Below are 21268 nucleotides of genomic sequence, written 5' to 3' on the forward strand. Positions count from 1 at the left end.
GGGGATATGGGGGGGGGAGTAGGGGGGGCGTCGTGGTACGTATGCGCGAGGAAAGCCTACGTGCCACGGCGAGCGCTACGAAAATTTCAGAGCCGACGAGCGTGCGGAAGATAAGTATCGCGCGCGGATACGGAACGCACGCTGCCGACGCCCGGATCCCGTGTTAAAGCCGTACTGGTGTGTGGTAGACAAACCCTCTATCCAGGGCGCGAGTCCCTTCGTCAGTTGATTCGGCAGTTTACGGTGCGCTCGGCTATGAAGCGGTCCGCGGCCGCCCACGGATGACCGGAGAACCGAGTCGGGCAACCAAGGACGCAGGCCAGGACGGCAGTGCACATCACCATGAATCCCTTCTCGGACTACGAGAAGACGGACATCTCGAGTGTGAGTATCGTAGGGGGATGATGAGGGAGAAGCGACAGGGGGAGAAGGGTGGCGAAAGCAAACGCGAGTGCTAGGATTGTGTTCGTAGAGAGCGCGAAACTGGGCTTTGGGCTGCGGCCGACCGACCGACCGGCTCCCCCGTGGAAAATTCGATTTCCATGGAGTGCTTTGGTCGTGCTCGGCGGCGCGAGAACATCGTATCGGCGACTACACGTGTTGCTAATGCATCTTTCAGCATGCGGACAGGGATCGCGCGGACGCGAGCTTTTAATCGACGGTTTAGTGCTCGTTTACACAGTGCCAGTGACTCAAGTCAATAAATCGAAGCACCGCGGGCTTGCGTGAAAACCGACAAAATCATCGGCACGACGAGCGTTAGAACGCGATCTCGCAGGGCCTCGGGCTCTTAATGCCGTATTGTCCTATTGCGGTTAAAAAAAAAAAAAGAAAAGAAGAAAAAAGAAAGAAAGAAAGAAAGAAAGAAAGAAAGAGAGGGAATTAAAAAAAAAACAGGAAAAAGAACGGGAAAAGAAGTAATAAAACAAAGAAAAAAGGAGAAACTAAATTTAATAGGGGGCCCGATAAGCGCTCGTTATCGTCGGTAAAGCAGCGAACGATAATCTGGCCGATGGCGATCGATAAGATGTCGATATTACGAGCCACGGGGGTATTTTTTCACACGAAGGGGTCAGTGCGAGCGCGCTCGATCGAGCCTTACGCAACGCGATGACGCACTCTGGTAATATCCCGCCGTCAAAAGGAAATATACCCGGAGGAGCGAGGAAAAGCCTCGTGCGCTCTATCCAGCCAACCGAGTATAATATGAAATTTTTATTTTCATTTATCAATCATTATCTCACAATGAAATTTTGTGTGCTTTTGATAAAATATTAATATACAGAATAACGAAAGAAAAAAAGAGACGAAAAAACAAATGCTCGTGAACTCCGGACGACGACGATACGGCCGATATAATGTTTCGTAAAGTAGGTTTATTTATCGAATCGTGAAAATATGGGATTCGATTCTACCATGTCTTATTTCATATCAAATGTTCAAGAGTCAAGTGAAACCTTGAATTATAAATGAGATTAAAACTACTCTATGTAAATTAAGATAACGTTTCCATTAAAAATTCTGAATATTTTTCTTTTAAAGGAAAATAGTTCTGTGATGAAACACTCAGCCCTGCATTATCTTTCAGTTTCCATTTCTTCAAATGGACAAAGTTTTGTATTATAGAAAATCAATGCTCCCACCCATTTTGACACCGCGAGCATCAGCAGTTACAAACACATACACGCAAACGTACGCGCGCACGCACGCAATTATATATGTATATGCATATGTGTATATGCATATATGTGTGTATATATATATATATATATATATATATATATATATATATATATATATATGCATCTATAGAAAGACGAATTGATCTATTATATCAATTATACGTACAATGAGGCAAACGACGTTATTAGAGGTTATATTTACAACGCGGATTTCTGATTTTCTATTACTCATTATGCGCACCAATGACGTAATAGATCAACTGCTTTTTACAAAGGCACATTAATGCTATTGATTACAATATTGAATAAGTGCATATTCTTCTATCGATAATAATGAAAACAAGTATCGAAGCAGAGAAACAAACTGCAAGACCATAATATACGATCCTCTTAAGTAGTAGATAATTATTACTTAAATATCAAAGTTTGTCTTTTGCATAAAGTAGTATAATTTTTTAAAAATAAAAAAAATGAAAGAAAAGAAAAGAAAAAAAAAGAATTCTTTATTCTTTTCAATAAGAAAATATTATTAATAGAACGGCTGAGAAACATTTGCTGTTTAACTAAGACTTATTTATTGTTTTATTACTGCGTTTCATAAGATTTTAATACAATAGCGTAATGACAAAATTATAAATGCATATTATTTTAACAATTAGGTGGTATTCAACCAAGACTACTTCAGAACTTTTGAAGAAAATGAAGATCACCTATTATTGGATATGGATTCACTCGTTCAAAGAAAGGATGAGGATCTCCTGATGTCCCGAATTTACGATTCATCGATGAAAAAATGTTCCCTCGGTAAGTAAAGCAAAATAATTGCCTTTCACTAAAGAACAATGTTTGACGATTATTATATTACGTGTTAATTTTTATTATTGAGAAATTATTAGCGAGAAAATTATTTTCAAATTATTACTCATTCTGCGAGAGTGATCGAGGTACATCTTGATAATAATGATGATATGAGTTGCTGCAAACACGTATTCATCAAAATAATTATACATAAATATATTCTTTTATTTAGTCATTTAATGAAAACATTATCTTTCAATTTTTTATTATACTATTTTTTTAGTTTTTGAAATCATCGATAAATTTTATTATTTAATTTTATAATACTTTTCTAACATTTCTTAATATATTAAATACATTTACAATAGTAATAACTATTTCGATATGAAATAATCGAGATAATTTTTAAACTACTTTTATAGTATTGTGTTCTCGTTTCTTCCACGAAACAATTTATCTATTTCAATTTCTCTCTCTCTCTCTCTCTCTCTCTCTCTCTCTCTCTCTCTTTGTCTTTCTCTTCCTCGTTGTAATCTATCTCTATCTTTTTGGTAAAATTAGCTAATTACCATCAATCCTTTGGAAATGTCTTATCACTATGCTATCACATTAATGTGCTGAGTGATTTATGCATTAACGAAAGAAGAAGCTCATTACATTACATTTTATTTTATTTTTACATAATATTGTATAATATGTAGAGATTAATTATAATATCGAATTGAGTTAATATTAATTAGTATATGATTTTGAAAGTTTATTAATTAATAAAAGCAACAAGAGCTTATTGTTGCCAGAATTATACAAATGAACATTCATCACAAATGTTTTATGACTATTCATGCTTGTTCATAAATGGAAAAACTTTAGACAATTTTTTATACAGATATTTTTCTATTCTCTTAAGATTCTCTTAAGATAACGATATTGTTATTACATATTGTTAAGTACATAAAATTTAAATGAATTTTTTTAATTTTTATTTTTAAAAGTGAGAATAAATTGCTTGATATAATTAAAATTAAATTCTTTAAATAATTAATTAATTATATGATCAATGGAATTGAATTTAATTAAATAATTCAGTATTCATTCTAACGTTGAAAAAAAGGAATTCTATGTCAATTTAGCTTGTTAAGTCATTCGCGTTTATAAATACAACGTTTTCAAAATAAAGATAATTCAGTTTTTTAAATAATTACAAATTAAAATCTTTAACTTTTAATTTATATCGTATATACAGAGATTCAAAAAGTCAAAGTTCATATAAGTTTTTTTTATTACATTTGTAAGTTTACATTGATTTCTAATTTCTAATTTATAATTTAATTTCCAATGAACTAAAAATTTAATAAAATTACGATTCATGATTATATATTTTTCATAATTTCAAAAATATTAAATTCACATCAATCTATTTTATTTAGAAATATACGTGATACATTACTTTTTTATTCGATTTAAAATACTGAAAGTTATCAGCTATTTTTTCCAATTGAATTCTATATAGTACAAATAATTTATTAAAACCTCAAATCTATGCAATATACTTCTTACGAGGAAAAAAAAGTATTAAATTTTTCTGGTCAGTGGTAACAGACAAACAATTGGCTGACTAGACTGCAGTATATTACTACTCGTTTGATACGTGGGAACGCTTTTCTAACTGTGTGTCATCAAATTTTACATGACTTTCTCTTGCCGAAATCAAATAAACGTCCCAATTTATTTATTGTTCAATACTTAAGCTAAGTAATAATGTACAATAATAATATTTTAAGAATGCCATTCACTTTGTCATGATCATAAGCATGAAAAAATTTCATTTATTCTCGGAAAAAATATTGTTAATTTATCAAAATCTATATGGGCGCGTGTACGTGCATGTACGTGATAAAGGAGGGGGTTAAGAAAATATATGTATCTTGCAATATTATCTTTCAAGTTTGTATGAATGCACGTACGATGGTTATATTCTCATTATTATTATTACTAAAGTCCATGTAAAAGTATATTTTTAAAAATTATTTAATAATAAAATCATATAAAAACTTGAATTATAATGCATAGTCAGAATCTGATAGCAATAATATAAAAATAAAAATATTAATATCATCTTGTCAATAAAGAAATATTTTATATATTTAATCCTGAAAGTTCTCACACTGTCAATTATAAATATCAAATGACTAAAAATTTCCTAGTTCAAAATGGCTGATGACAAACGATGATGAACTAAACAATAAATAAAAACTTGATTTTTACAATAAAACTTATTGGATTGAATTAAATATCTAATTAATGAAATATTCGTTTTTCACTTTATGTAAAATATGATTTAAAATTTAAATGTAAATTAAAATATAATTTTAAATATACATCAATTGTGAAATTGATATTACATTGATAGAAATGTGTGTTACACATTAGTAAATTAACTATTTTAACGTAGCATTTCCTAATATTTTAGGAATTTTAAATGTTCATTTATATTCGGCTTACAGAGTAAAATATAAATCAAGAAGATTAAGATTTATAAGAATAAAAAAAAAAAAAAATAAAAAAAAAATATTTAGATATAAAATTAAAAATATATTATAAAATTTAAGATTAATTTATTTACACATAGTATGATTTATTTTATAAAAAATTTTATAAAAATGATATATATATATATATATTTAAGTATTTTTATCGATTTAAAAAATTGAGAAAAATTTTAAATAAAAAAACTCTAGACCACTGAAATTACGCAAATGTATATTCGTATTAAATCAATGCGTTGCTTTAAATTAAATAATAAAACTTGTATTAATTATTATAATATAAATAGCTCTCTTAGAATTCGTGTTCGTCATATTAAACATATTATTTTGATAATTTCTATTTTATTTTGTTATCACATAAATACTGTATTCGATGATTAAAAGTACTTTAACGCAATGAAAATGTACATATCATTGTTACTCATCGAGACGAATGATACAGACAAATACGTTTTCATTTTCATGAGATTAATCTAAACTTTTTTCTTTGTCTTTATATATGAATTATATTCTATGAAGTTTTATTAAAGCATTATTATAACAAGTGTAAGTTATGATAATTATTATGCGTTTAATTAAAAAACAAAACAAAAAAAATAACAGAACAATATGAACAAATATTGATGTGTGTAATTATATTTAGATCTAATTTAAAATTTGATTATACAGATATAAGCATTGAAATTTCTTAAAATTCATACCTTTTTATTTTTAATAATAGTTGTAACGATGAATGACATAAACTTTAAGCAACTAATGCATTAAACAATGAGTAATTATCGCACTAAGCATTTTTCCTTGTAAATGATGACCTATAAAATAAACAATGTCCTCGATTGTCTGTCACAAAATAAAGACAGTATTTATTTTTAGTTAAAGTAGAAAATAATTTAAATATATACATATAATATTGATAATTAAAGATAGAATTTATTATTAATATACTGCCTGTGGTAAAGAATAATTTCATACCATCGAAACATTAGCATATTAAGAAACATTATAATTAATGTAAACAGCTTATTCGTTAGTTCATCATTATATTTACTATTCAAAATAATATTAAATGTCCATGACTGTCGTGTATGTTCTGTCATAGTCCAGGCTTACGGATCATATAATTTCAACGCATCGAGAAGATCAAAATGGGGACTGAACTTGACGATAGATAATCTTATTCAGAGTCTCTAGTTTCTTTAAATGACGAAATTTATTTAAATTAGACCATAGACTTGTTTTAATTAACTTTTATTTATTTAAATTTGCATCTGCGCTCTATCGTTTCATATATTAACTTAGTAAAGCAAAGAGCTTTTACATTCCGAAACAAAGCTAACATTTTCATAAAAGTTCACATCTTCTGCTCTCGTACAAAGACAAATATTCAGCTCGTTCGGGTGCTATCGAGTAAATTTCAATTCCCCTTTCTTCGATTCTCATCGCGCTCCTGGATAATAAATTTCGTCGTTATATCCACATGAATTTTCTAAAGAGTAACAGCCTCAATTTGCATTTTGGCGTATAATTGATGGATTGTGGGACTATGTTATACGCAGGTGAAGACGCGGAGGAAGTGGACGGGACGGGTTGGTCGTCAAAGCCGATCGAGGACTGGTGCCAGGAAGAGACGATAAATTGGCTAATGACGGCAGCCTCGTGTCTTGGGCAATCCTACGGCTCGATCCAGCAGGGTCTCGCTCTACCCGGTAAGGACCTAGCGGCCCTCGGCCGCCACGACTTTGTTGCCCGGGATCCCGTGTACGGTGAGCGGCTGTATAATCTCCTCCACACCCAGGCGGTTTCTAGCCAGTGTAAGAGCGCGAGCCTCGACTACTTCACACCGCGACATGGCGAGCAGAGTCACACGGATGAACGCGGGGCCGAAAACTTCCAGAGTCTTTGCAATGAGGACGAGCCTCAAGCCATTGGTTCCAACAACGCATCTGGTGAGTAGCAGCGTCGTTATGCCCAAGCGACATTTTCATTTACGAAATTAGACAACCAGACGACGACGCTTTCGCTTCAGGTATTTCGAGTATTCATTTAAATGCAAAGCTTAGTTTCAATGCCTTCGACTTACCTTTTATTACTCAAGTCTCATGGCGGCGTGCCTTGGGGGACCAAAAATGCCCATGAAATAATTGTAATTTATGAGCAAACTACTTTTTCAATCAAATGATTTTTCCGAGAAAACTTACTTTCATAACAATATTATCGATAGATAGGATGATAACTATTGAATATTCAATACAGTTAGCACATTATCTTAATTTTTATATTACGTTTGGTATTGAAGCTATTGTTTAAAACAGAAATATCCTTCATTTCGAACTCAATTTTAATTTCAACTACACCTATGAATCACCATAATTATGTTTAGAATAAATTTCCGTCCTGTTGAAGTTGATTTTCTATTTATCTTTAAATTTCAATTTATCGTGGACTCAAGCAATCAGCACGACGAACGATTTTGTTCTAATAATCATTCAATGTTTTCATATAATGGAAATTGGATTGTAAAATATTCATCGTGTATTTAAATATTATTTTATTCTTTCACTTTGTCGTTTATTCTTAAATACATTGAATTAAAATTTTAAATAAACGAAATATAAATTACCATGATTATTTGAAATATTGCTAACGCCAAGTTTTTAAATTAAAAAATGAAAAAGAATTCATAATTTAAGCTACATTAAGGTAGCTTAAAAGAACAATATGAACTAGCATATTGAAAGTTTTAAAGTAAAATTGTTCGTTTGTTAAGTCATCTAATTTCGTGGTAACTCAAACAATTACCCGATTTCATATAATAATATTACTATAACATTATTTTTTCGAGAATTTTAATGATACAATAATTATGAATGATAAACTATAATAGTATGTAATACGTGTCTCAATAATTTTATAAATACGCTTATCCATATAATAAATTGCAAGATATTAAATAAATGTCTAACTTACTGATTTTTTGTAAGAATATTAAAAAAAAAAAAAAAAAAAATGTCTAATTCTTCTATGTAATTTATTTACTAAACATGACTATTAAATTTCTATACGTCAATACATTAAAATAATAATGTTCTAGTTTACTTATTGGAGTAAAGGCATATTTTACAAAAGATAAATATAAAATAAAATATCATTCTAATAAAAATTTGAATTATATAATTAAATGTTCTATTATTCATGATAAATTGAGATAATTTAAAAAAGTAACTATAAATATAACAGCAACAAGAACAACAATAATAATATGTATACGTAACTTAATGTACACAGTATTCAATAATATTTACTTAATAAATATTTACACGATACTATTTTCCACATATACATGCTTACCGTAGCAAAAATAAGAAATATCTTTTGCTGAATTAGCCACAGATTTTTCATATAAACATATATGTTCAATATGTGTTATTCACAGATGCGGAATCAGATAATAGTATAGAGATATCGACCAAACGTCCACCTGGCAGACCAAGGCTTTTGAAAACCAAAAAAAATTGTAAGTTTTAAAAGCGTTACTTATTTATTTATTTTACTTCCAGCATAATCACGAAGAATAGATACATTTGAAATACAGAATTTTTCATTGTTTAAGTATAATATGTACTAGAATTAATTTTGTATCTTGTTTTATTGAAAATGACTTTATTTTATATAATAAAAAATATCTATACAAACTTGAGCAAAACTACCAATTTTGGAGAATTTTCATAAACATAACATACTTTTTTTTATATTTTATCAGTTATTTATTATATATGTATAAAAATACTGAAATAACCGATTATCTTTTATATTTCTAAAAACAAAAAAAAAAACAAAAAAAAAATTTACTATTTTGTCATAAAGATAAGCAACATTTCTTTACGTTGTAATTTCATCGGATATATTAATATTATTCAATGACATGTTCTGACTTTAACATAACGCGTTGCACCATTTTTATAAAGTCTTTATATATTTTGCATTTTTTATTTTTCGAAATTCAAAATCCTTTATAAATATTCTGTAATTACACAACATTTGTAAATTCCAAAATAAATAATTGAATTTAATAATATTATAATGCAAATATCGGCTCACTTATTTACAGCTACGAGTCAGGGAAAACTTTGGGAATTCATAAGAGATTTACTACGTAATAGAAAAACCTGTCCAAGTCTCATATGTTGGGAAGATTATTCGCAAGCGAAATTTCGATTTGTTCGGAGTGATGAAGTAGCGAAGCTTTGGGGTTCACGTAAGGGCAACACAAAGATGACTTACGAAAAGCTCAGTCGTGCTATGAGGTAAAAATTAAATTTTTTATTTTCAGCATATAAAGTTTAAATACTTATTATTGAAATTAAAATAAAAATTCTTGATTTTTATAGCGTATAGCTGCTCTTATCGATTTATTCACAATATATTTTAACTATAGATATATAACGAATACATAATTTATTCAATAAAATAATATTAAATGGATAAAAATAATTTCAATATATTTCATGTTTAATGACATAAGTATTACTTTAATAATAACGTAAGTTTTATTAAAGTAAGATTTTCATAAATATAAAAAAAAATTTAAGCAATTTTATAAAAAGAAATTTTTAAATCCTAAATATTAAAACTTTTTCAATATAAAAGCACATGTATGACAATACATCATTTTTTTATTATTTTAACTATTTTTATACAAAATCATTACTGATGTGATTATCTAAATCATCCTATACAAAAGTAGATTATGAAAATACAAAGTGTAAATAAATGTGTAATCTATGTATAATTGAATGTATTACTTAAGTTAAGCATTATTTCGTAATCAATTTATAAATTAATACATTAATTAAATTTAAATCTACGTATATAAATGAGGTAATAATTAATTGAGTATTTTTCTTGAAATAGTAATTAATATATAATATTTGAAAATCGAATTTTTGTGTGTTAAAATGAAATAAAATATTGTACTTTATTTTTTAGGTACTATTACAAAAGAAAAATTTTCCTTCCAGTTCTTGGGCGTAGATTAGTATACCAATTTGGACCAAACGCTACTGGTTGGCAAACCGACAATCCAAATTTTCGATTTTGAACATTGTAATAGTGAAGCATGTGCCAAATAAAGTTTCTTGTGCCAGAGTCAATTCATGATGGATTGTGAAAATTTTATGTCGCAACTACTTCACACGCGATTTCCAGATATAAACGAAGTTTAAAAGTATAAATCTTCAAGAAGACTGAATCTTTGTGTTAAAAGTTTTTCTCTAGTTTTCTCTCTCTCTCTCTCTCTCTCTCTCTCTCTCTCTTCCTTTTTCTGTTATCTAATAAAACTAAACTATGAAAAGAGAAATTAACTGCACCGAGAAAAAGAATAAAACAGTTTTGAGTATCATTGACATTCTATGTTATTCAGCATAGTATACTTAAAAGCAAAGAATAAAAAAGTGGACCAGTGTTGTTAACTTTATAATTTTTTTTTAATATATTCTATATATAATATACATAAGATACATAAGTATAATGTATATATATTATGATCATTTAAAAAATTCAATTGAAATTCATACATTTGTAAACCTTAAAAGCTATAAACTATTCAACAAAATTTCTACATACATTTATTTATTTTTTAAAACACAATATAATGGTAGCAATGTTTTTATTTATATTATTATTGTACGTCTATTTATTAAATTTTAGGTACTATTCATGAAATTCGAGAAATGTTACAGTATTTTTCAACCCGACATTAACAAGACTTTTCCTAAATAACTTGATCACAGAAATGTATGAGACTATTTTGTGTTTGTATTATAGCTACGTGTGTATATTCATATATATATGTGTGTGTGTGTGTGTGTGCGCGCGCGCGCGTGTGTGCATACATACGAAGTATCAATGAGCAAAAATTAATTTAAAAATTTTCAACAGTAAATGTGTTAACAACAAAAGTAATCAAAAAACTAAAGTATCGTAATAAAAATATTATATTTTTAAAAGATCTTTTAATACCTTATCACCGGAAATTTTATTTATTATAGTTCCTCATATTTTTTCAAATAGTAACAACTAGATATTTTGCTGAAGATAATTCTTTTACTTGCAAGATAGTAAATGCTTAGTGTAAAAAATATTTACTATTATTAATAATTTATGAATTTCGTGTTAAATCGTTGAAATACGTATTTTATTTTCTGTTTTATATTAATATTAAACAACCTTTCAGTACTTAAATTCTTAAATCTATAATTAAATACTATATATTAATGTCATGTTGTGCTTAATGTTATACATTCCACTCGTTTTTCATTTAAATTCTGTCGTAAAATTAGCAGCTTCCTAAAGGCACAAAATTTGGAAGATTGGAACTATAAATATATGTAATGCTTTTGAAATTAATATTAAAGAGAGTAAGTAGTTGCCATCTCTTAAATGAGATAAAAAAAAAAAAAAATTCGAAATGAATCCTACTTTTTTTTTATATTGTTTCAGGTTTTTCTTATAAAGATTATTTATATATTTTGGTATAATATATTTTTAATTAATTTGTAGCGCTTATTATTTTGAGTTTTTTTTTTTGATTATATTCATACATCACTTTTTAAACTTTCCACTTCCAATAAATATTCCTATTTAAAGATTGTATTGTGCATTAAAAAAATGTTATAATAAAATTATATATGTATAACAGACGAATATAAAAACAAAAAAAAATTGATAGAAAAAATAGGACTTATTTTTCTGTGTATATTAAGAATCAGAAATCTATTAACATGATATAGTCAATGAATATATATCTAAATACACAATTTATAAAAATATATGATCAATGGAGTACACGAAACTTTCCAGTAGTTTCTAATCATTTTAATCTAAATAATACACCTGGCTGAAGTCCTTTATTTGAATGGTCACAATTAATCCACGAACGTCTTTTATATGTCGTCGACATATTAATACACCACTAACGATCTCTCCTGAAAAAAAATCAATTAAAATTCATTAATTCATTCTAAAATAATTTTCTCGATACGTATTATCAAAAAATGAATGTGAATAAAGTAAGGTCAGCAACATTTAAATAAATCAGCCAAGCTTTCTAATACTTTATCCTTAAAACTTAAAGAAAAGATTGTATCGAACTTTCGATTAATATTTAAAGGAATAAAAATCGTTAACGTTTATAGTTTATATATATAATAAATATCGTGAATTTTGCATTAAAAAAAAGAATGAAAAAAACAAAAAATTAATTCAAATTTATATTTACTTTTTTATAATTAAGAAATAAAGCAGTTGTAAATACAATGAAAACATTCTTTTTTTTTTATATAAGAACCAATTATTCGTTACATTTCATAAAGATTTAATTCATTTACAATTTAATGAATTATTATTACGTCAATTGTATCTTGATTATATACTTACAATTATAATAATATTTAAATTGTATTATTTTATTTATTTAGGTATTATAAAGAAAACGTGTGCTATATTTTGATATAACGGATGGCCAAAATGAAAGATAAGAAAGAAAAGAATTACGAAAGCATCTATATTTTGTTAGCAATAAAAAATGTTTAAAATACCTTCTGTTATACTGATTGGTTCACTTAATGAGAATACAGTCTGTTTCCAATGAGTTGGTGCTGTATGTGGTCCTGTACTAAAATGAACTGGATTCTCTAAGTCGAAATAAATGTCAAAATAACCAATGATTGCTGTTAATGAGCCAGTTCGGTTAACAGTAAGATTAAATGGGGATGAGAAGTTTACACAATCAGTAGTTACTTTATAGAGATCAAACGATTGAATTTCAGCAACATTGGTTACTAAATCTTTAGGATTACAAAACTCGATACTTGGCTCTCGCACAACTTCGGCTTTCATACAGCTCATCTTGAAACCATACACATTTGACCAATAATCCACCAAATCAATATAACGTTCTAAAACAAAATGCATAAAGCAATTGTATGCCATCGAATGTATCATTTATAACTTTTAATATATAATATTGTTCGTGGTAACTTACTTGTATCTCCACTACCAACGAGACTAATTGTACATCTATTTGGTAAAAGCTTACCAGTCGACGAGAGATAATGGTCCCTTGCATATATCACTGAATCCAGCATACCTTCAAATAATAAAAAATATCCCATCCATTCGGATATAATCGCATCAACTTTATGAACATCCAATTTAATATCTTCCAGTCTTCCTTTTTTTAATGTTATAATATCAATCAAATTATTTTCTCTACAATATTGAAAATGTATATTAACGATTGCAATGAATTTGTTAATTTTTTTATCCAATAAACCAACCTTACTATATCCATGGCGTGATAAATAATATCTGATTGATCGACACTAATGACTTTTTTACAACCAGATTTTGCAGCAAACATTGAAAGAATTCCAGTACCGCAACCAACGTCAAGCATCACGCAGTCATTAAATAAATGTGAATTTGTCAGAAGTGCATCACGATAACTCTCCGTTCTTATTTTATCCTGCATTTAATGAAAAATAATTAAATAACATAATTTAAATTAAAATTATAATATATAAGTTGAGATCTACGCCAATTACTGTTAACATTTCATGATGAATAGCAAAATGACTGTATGTATTGAAATATCCTTGATCAGAATTTGAGCCAACATTCTGTATACATTTTTCTTTGGACTTAGAGAAATCGCTATCATCAAAGACTAATTTATGAGCTGCTTTAGTCATTTCTTCGATTTGCTAAAAATTTTTATTTAAACTACATAATTTTAACGACTCGTTATTAATTTAATTTTTTTTGTAACAGACCTGCTTAGCTAATAAGCATGCTAAATTTCGCTGTTCTAATTCGGCTTTTAAGGACTGTATTGTTTTTTCAAGCTCTGCAAGATGATTATCTGGTAATGCAACGTCCATAGTCTCGGAAGTAGTTGGATATTGATTTGAATTTGTTAATATATCCTCTAATTCATCCAAATCTGAAAAAACATTATCGATGAAAATTATCCTATTCATTAATCTAAATGTACTGTCCATTTAATACTATCTACCCAACATAAGCCAAGGATCATCTTGTAATATTGGTGTTAAATATTCATCGTGTTCCCATATCTTTATATTTAATTCGTTTAGTTCTTCCGGTGTAGCTTTTTTCTTCCTAATGAAGTTAATTAATTTTATATAGGAATATATGTCTAAAGCGTGTCTCATTTTAAACTTGGCAAAATTAAAATTGTGCGACGAGTCCAGATGTTTTAAGGCATCCGTGAAGTTATTGCAACAATTACTGCAGAAGAGGCACTTTATGACCTGTTTCTCATAATTCATCTCTTCCCAGTCATCGTCGCTTTCAGATTCACTTATGCCATGCATACGCACAGTATGATTCGAATACAAGTTTTGCGAACCTTTGAAAAGATTTTGAAAATATATAAGTTTATTAACAGTTCTTTGAAACACATATTTTACAGCAAAAGAAATAATAATAAATTTATAAAATAATTATACGTAGATAGTAGTAATACGAGCATGAGGAAAATAATATTTATTATTGTCAAGTGTATTTTTATTTTGTTTTGTTTTGTTATATCGATTAGGAAGGAAAATGTGTATATGGAACATGTGCACGCAAATGATATAGAATTTACAATATGTGTTGATTATTTACTTTGTACATTCTTTACTTTTTCTGTCATACTTAACAAATGAAATTATGATTAACTATTCTTATAAAAACTAAATTCAAATATGCACGTGTAGATCAATTCATTGAGAAGCCTCAGCACGTATTATTACAAAGTTCTCTGCCCCTTCATTCGCACTTTACCTCGGATAGTATATTTTATGGAATATTTGTTATTGGTATGTGAAAATATGCGCACGCGCATCCGCGATAATTCCATTTAATTCCAAAATTAAGTATCTACAGCATATAACTGTATGTATTACTTTAGTTTTATAGTTCTCTTAAATTACTTAATTTAGATATGCAATTTATTAACGTTAACAAATCCTGGATATTTGAAATTCTTAAGTGGCTTTTTTCTTTTTTTCTTTTTTTTTCTTTTATTATACCTAAAATTCATAATTCCAGAAAACTTAATTATAAATTTTTTTACATAATTATAAAATATTTTTCAGCCCTAGGTGCCGAAAATCCCACGACCAACGTGAATGTAAATTTACACAACGGGATCAATGGGAGTTTGCAGGTGGGAATATATAAATTGAAAATTCGTTTACCACTGTTTGAAAGTCATTTTATTAATAAATTCTTTAGAAATGAATGTGGACGTGGTATTGTCCTTTTTATTGTTTACATTGAATCAATCAATGTTTTATGTTTGGTAGACTTAATTTTGAATTCCATAATAGCTCTCAATAATTGTTTTAACTTTTCAAAATCCGACCTTCCTCGAATTTACGTGGGAAGCCACGCGAAGACAATTAATAGCGCCTCTATCGACTGACAGTAATACTTTCCGCGACAAATTTATAGAAATAAAACATTTTTATTAAGTATGCAAAGGTAAAATTTGAAGTTTCTTTTTGTGATTATTCTATAATAGCTGTAACCTATAATAATAAAAAATAATCAGTTTGATTTAAGGAATTGATAGGTGGATTGTCGTTCATGTGAAGTTGTCGGATTTGATATTACTGTAAATGATATCAAATATATAAAATAGGATAGTGAATTAAATAAGAAATTAATTAAATAAATTTAAAGCACTGTGCCTTTCATTAGAAATAATATTGAATTGTAAAACTATATTATTTATAAATTGAAAGAGCAGCAACTGCCTTTACATTAGTATGTATATCGTATTGTTTAACATTTTTATTTATCGAATTTACAACAAAATTATACAACTAATTAATACTAATTTATCTAGATCGTGATTTGATATAATGGTAACTGGTTCTACAGAGCATGGTATGCAAGCTGATGTAGTATTTGTTATTGAAAGCACAGCTACTAATGGTGCTTATCTAAATGATTTTAAAACAAATTATCTCATACCCACCTTGGAGTAAGCTTATAACATTTTATGTTAAGATTTGTTAATATTTTATTTGACAATATTTGATGGCATTCGTTACAGGTATTTTAGCCAGGGTGGCATCGAAGATCGAGAATTTGCATCAGAAGTATGTGATTTTTCAACATTTTTGATTAACTTTTATTAAAAATATAAATAACATTTTGTTATTTATAAATAACACAACAAAACTATAAATAATATTTTGTTCTATTAACTTTTCATTCTTTACAGACTAGTTTAACGCTTTATGGAATTGTTGTTTATCATGCAGCAGACTGTCTACTATTACCTTTTACAAGAGCATTCGGCCCTTTTTCTAACCCACATAAATTATTACTTACTTTAGAAAAACTTGAGTTAGTATATCTTATCATTGACATACGAGTCATTCATTAATATTTTAATCATTTTATATTGATTTTTTTACATAGAATGATTGGTGGAAAAGGAGAATCCCATGCACATATTGGAGAAGGACTTGCAACGGCTCTTCATTGTTTTAAAGATTTGCAAGTGCGAAGAGAACCGAATGTAGCATCGCAAAAGCATTGTATTTTAGTATGTAATTCGCCGCCGTATCAAATTGACGTTCAAGAATCCTGTACGTTTTATGGATATTCTGTTGAGCAGCTGGCAGGTGTTTTTCAAGAGGTAGAAATAATTCAATTCATTATTTTTTTGAATATCAAATAATTATTGATTACATAACGTTTCCCTTGAAACTTGAATTTAAAGGATAAAATTTTTATTAAAATTCATATATTTTACATTATATTATATTTAAAAGTTGTACTTTATATTTATCATTTAAATATTTAAAATACTGATATTTAGTATTGCACGAAACTACTTTATAAAAGATTTGATGGTTAAACGTTAATGATTTTTCAGAGAAACATCAGTCTGTCGATATTGTCACCAAGAAAAATTTCGGCACTGTTCAAGCTGTTTGAGAAGGCTGGTGGTGATCTCCAATCATCACAGACAAAGAACTACGCCAAAGATCCGCGTCACCTTGTGCTGTTGCGCAATTACAATTTGAAAGAAAGCCCGGTTAGTCCGACGTCGGCCGCTGCTGCAGCAGCCGCTGTTACGGGGACGCCAAGCGCAGCTCAAATAGCCCTTAGCCCTCTGCAAAGTAATGACAGTCCCAATCCCAATCAAACACCCCAAAGTATCGTTGTCGCACAATCCGTCACACAAGCACAACAGGGCCCACCCGCCTCCTTCCGCAGTCAAACCACACCTCAGAACATAAACTCTGTGCATCAACAACAAGCAGTTAATCAGCAACAACAACAACAACAACAACAACAACAACAACAACAACAACAACAACAATCTATGAACGCATCAATGGGCGGCAGACCGCAATTCAATCCGCAAATTTCAGCTCCGCCGAACTATCATCCGGCGGCTATGGGTGCCAGGGCTCCGCATCCCAGAGCATGGATGAGACCACCCTTCATGGGCCCTGGGCCCAATGCTGGTCCAGCTGCCGCGGCTCCGCCGCCTCCTACTAGCAGTCAAAGCAGTGCCCTGATTGCCCAATTGTCCCAACCACCTTCCGCAATGGGTCTCAATGTGCAGCCTTTCACCCAAAGAATGGAAGGTAATAAATTCTCATTCGCAAATTACCTCTCAGTATCGATAAATATTTATTACATTTTATCCTGCTTTATGTTTATGTTTTTTCTATTTAATTGTAAATCTTTATGAAATGAACGAACTTAATTAATAACAACTTGTCAATCATGTTACAGTTTGTTGTTACAGCTTACATTTGATAGTATGTAAGAAAAATATTTATATATTCATTGTTTTATTAAATATTCGTTATATTAAATATTCATTATATTACTAATACATTTTTTTTTATACTTAGTGCTATAGTAAATAATTATCGTTTTAATTTTATATTTTTCTTATAAAAAATATTTAAATTTTAAAGTGTATTTTAAATATAGCATTGTATATAGTAATGTGTGTGCGCGTGCGTGCGTGTGTGTAGATAGATATTTTCAAAACTATAAATTTAATAAAATTCAAATAGCACTGAACGTATTATTACAAAAAATGTAATTAATTACTCAAAGTAGGTCCTATCGAATGTGAATTTATGTAATTAAGTAAAAATACTCAATCCTTGTAAATCATTTTTTTTTCAAATATTTCATTTGTTAATTTAAATAAACTTTCGATCAAATTTAGGAGCCCCTAATGCTGCAATGGCAGCAAATTCGCAACAATCTCAGCAACAGCAGCAACAGCAACAACAATTAAGTCAGCACCAACAGCAATTAAGACTGAATATGCAGCAGTTACAGCAACAGCAGCAACAAAATGCTATTCAACAACAAAATGCACAACAAGCATCAATGGGTATGCAAGGCCAAGCTGCACCAAGCCAAGCTGGTCCTCAACTCAATGTTTCTGGTGTAAATCAGCCAATGGCATCACAAGTTCCACAAACTGTCACTGCATCTCAAGCATCATCTGCTCAAGCTGCTTCTGCCGCAACTCAAATGAGTCACGCTCAGCAGGTTTTTGATAAATTGCATAAAGTGTTTCTTCTAAGATTTCATTAATATACTTATAGATATATGTCAAATAGGGTAATAGTACTGGTGGGCCTGTGAATCAACCCATGTTAAATGCAGATCGTACAGTAATTTGGAAAGGCATGCTCGAATGGGTAGAAAAAAGTAAGAATACCAATGATGCCCAGAAACAAACCTGGCAAGTACCTTGTCAAGTTTCAGCAACGGCAAAAGATGGAGAACCAGAAGTGTAAGATTAAACCGATTTCATTACTCTATTTTATTTAAAATTTTGTATATTTATGTTAAGCGATTCAAATGACTTATTTCTTGTTTTATTAATAGTAAAGCAGAATCGTGGCCAATGAAGCTGATTATGCAGCTTATGCCAAAAATGTTAATAGGAAATATTGGACAAGCTTATTTAAAAAATTCTAAATCAGTTGTATTTTATCCATCAACTTGCGACGCCCTTGAATCATTGATAAAAGTCATGTCAAATGGCTTTGTAAGTTAAATATTTATCAAGTTTATTTGTTAAATGATTATCAAGTTTTAAGCATTTTAATTAAAGCCTTATATTTATTGCAGGCAGGATGTGTCCATTTTACATCCACACCTACGTGTAATATTAAAGTATTGTTATTGTTGTATACAGCCGAGAAACGAACTTTTATAGGTTTTATACCAAATGATCAACAGGCTTTTGTCGATCGATTAAGAAAAGTAATTCAACAACAAAAAAGTACACATGCAATGATTCGACAAGGTCCAGTTACTTTAAGGGTTTGTTATAATATTTTATTAATTTTTTTTTTTGTTAACAAATGGCAAATAACAATATTTTAATCACAATATGTATTAATTTATATGTAGCCAGCTGGACCAGGAACTGGCCCTGGTGGTGTTGGTACAAATACAATGCCCGGAGGTGTGCCAAATACTGCTGGTATCTCTCAGAGTGGTATTTTAATGTCACAGACTAACACAATGACCATGGGTGGAGGTCAAATTACACAGAATGTTATGTCAAATAATGGTCTTCCACAACAGCCCATGGCTCCCACAACTGTACAGCAGAATCAGCTCAACATTCAGACGGTCGGTCTTGCGGCAGCTGGAGGAGGACCACAGGGTCAAATCAACACTGGAGGAGGTGGCATGATTGGACAGCAGCAACAAATGGAAATGGCTCGACAACAAAATTTACTCAAGATACACCAACTGCAACAGACACTAGAAGCAGCCCAGCAGCAGGAGGCGCAGTATAAGTCTCAAGAGGCACAGTATAAATCTCAAATGGAAGTTGTTGGCAACGTAACTCCATTATTATTACAATTACTTTTAATTTATTGAATCAAAAAAATTAAAGATTGTATTTCAAATTTTAGATACAGCAAAATCTTGAGCATGCACAAGCCCAAGAAATGCAATATAAGCAGCTAGAGGTCTGTAGCATTATAGTATATATTTGGAGAATCATTAAAACTTAGATATAAATTTGATTTTGGTTATAGCAAGCTCAACAAGCTCAAAGGGGCTTGAATCCTGGACCGGGAATGCAGGGACCGCAGCAGGCCAATGCACAGCGTATGATGAGACCAGTATTGAATAACGCACTTGGATTGCGACATTTGTTGCAACAGGTAGAAGTAGTTTTATTATATTATTTAAGCACTTATTTTTATAAACAATCATTATTGGCTTAAGGATAATTTATATTTATAATAGATTTTCCAAATTTGTTTAGCAACAACAACAACCTCAATATCGACAAGTTCTTGGAATGCAGCAACAGATGGTTGGTCCTCGTGGTCAAATGGCTCCAAGGCCAATGGCGCCTGGCAATCCCCAAAATCAACAATTTGATGAAGTTTCCAATTACGATTTTCTTGGTTAAAAAAATTTATTCTATATTTAATAATGTAATTTAAAAAAAAAACAAAACAAAACAAAACAACAGTTTTATTTACATAAAAATAATTTTTTTTTTATCACATATAAAGTAATCTTAATAATTTTCTTTAAAATTTGTACATACGAATACAACAAAATTTTAAAACAAATTTAATTTTTATAAAGCATATAATCTCGTAACTGATAGAAAATATAGAGTTTATATATTTTTATGTATGCTTATTATTTATTTTCTTAAATTAACAAGTTGTTAGCTTAATGCATTATTATTGTAATACGATCAGTGTGCATAATCTTTTTATCAATTTCAACACCAATTTATACGTGTGTATATATATATATATATATATATATATATATATATATATTTTTATATTAACGAAGTAATGAAATTGGATTGGTTCTATATTAAATTTCTAAAAAATACAATATCACATATTCAAAATTAAACAATGAAGTTACATGTATGCATATGCATTAACATTTTATAATTTAAAATGGAGCTTCTGGTATATTAAACTTAAACATATATTTGCATTGCTGCGATGTTGAAAAAATAAAAGTATAAGCATTTGGTCTATTATAATATAGTTATTTTATTTAACATTAATTTATTTCATTGTTAAAAATTAAATTTATTTAGTATGTACTGCTTTTCTTACATTATTTATAACGATTGAGCATGTATTTGGGTAAAAATATTCATATCTTAATATT

The 21268-nt window shown here is 29.3% G+C and overlaps 3 protein-coding genes across 3 annotated transcripts; 2 read left to right on the top strand and 1 right to left on the bottom strand.

The window, feature by feature from the left end:
- Nucleotides 1–225: 225 nt before the first annotated feature.
- On the top strand, nt 226–10497 carry LOC105365447 (ETS homologous factor). Its single transcript, XM_011503614.1, has 6 exons — nt 226–384; nt 2342–2486; nt 6583–6972; nt 8460–8540; nt 9135–9330; nt 10013–10497. The coding sequence occupies exons 1-6, from the start codon at nt 343–345 to the stop codon at nt 10122–10124; spliced, it is 966 nt and encodes a 321-aa protein (XP_011501916.1). The 5' UTR covers nt 226–342; the 3' UTR covers nt 10125–10497.
- Nucleotides 10498–11759: 1262 nt separating this feature from the next.
- Nucleotides 11760–14478, bottom strand: Art3 (arginine methyltransferase 3). Its single transcript, XM_011503615.1, has 7 exons — nt 14100–14478; nt 13858–14027; nt 13630–13788; nt 13363–13550; nt 13068–13294; nt 12622–12981; nt 11760–12009 (listed from the first exon to the last, which is right to left on the bottom strand). Exons 1-7 carry the CDS (start codon nt 14419–14421, stop codon nt 11900–11902), a joined length of 1536 nt encoding a protein of 511 aa, XP_011501917.1. The 5' UTR covers nt 14422–14478; the 3' UTR covers nt 11760–11899.
- A 1306-nt stretch (nt 14479–15784) lies between these two features.
- On the top strand, nt 15785–20576 carry LOC105365449 (mediator of RNA polymerase II transcription subunit 25). Its single transcript, XM_011503616.1, has 14 exons — nt 15785–15862; nt 15945–16082; nt 16155–16200; nt 16326–16450; nt 16526–16745; nt 16986–17706; nt 18306–18637; nt 18709–18884; nt 18980–19142; nt 19226–19420; nt 19511–19951; nt 20026–20082; nt 20152–20280; nt 20385–20576. The coding sequence occupies exons 2-14, from the start codon at nt 15961–15963 to the stop codon at nt 20532–20534; spliced, it is 2877 nt and encodes a 958-aa protein (XP_011501918.1). The 5' UTR covers nt 15785–15862; nt 15945–15960; the 3' UTR covers nt 20535–20576.
- Nucleotides 20577–21268: the final 692 nt, after the last annotated feature.

Source organism: Ceratosolen solmsi, unplaced genomic scaffold (assembly GCF_000503995.2).
Source record: "Ceratosolen solmsi marchali unplaced genomic scaffold, CerSol_1.0 scaffold8, whole genome shotgun sequence".
NCBI classification, from domain to species: domain Eukaryota; kingdom Metazoa; phylum Arthropoda; class Insecta; order Hymenoptera; family Agaonidae; genus Ceratosolen; species Ceratosolen solmsi.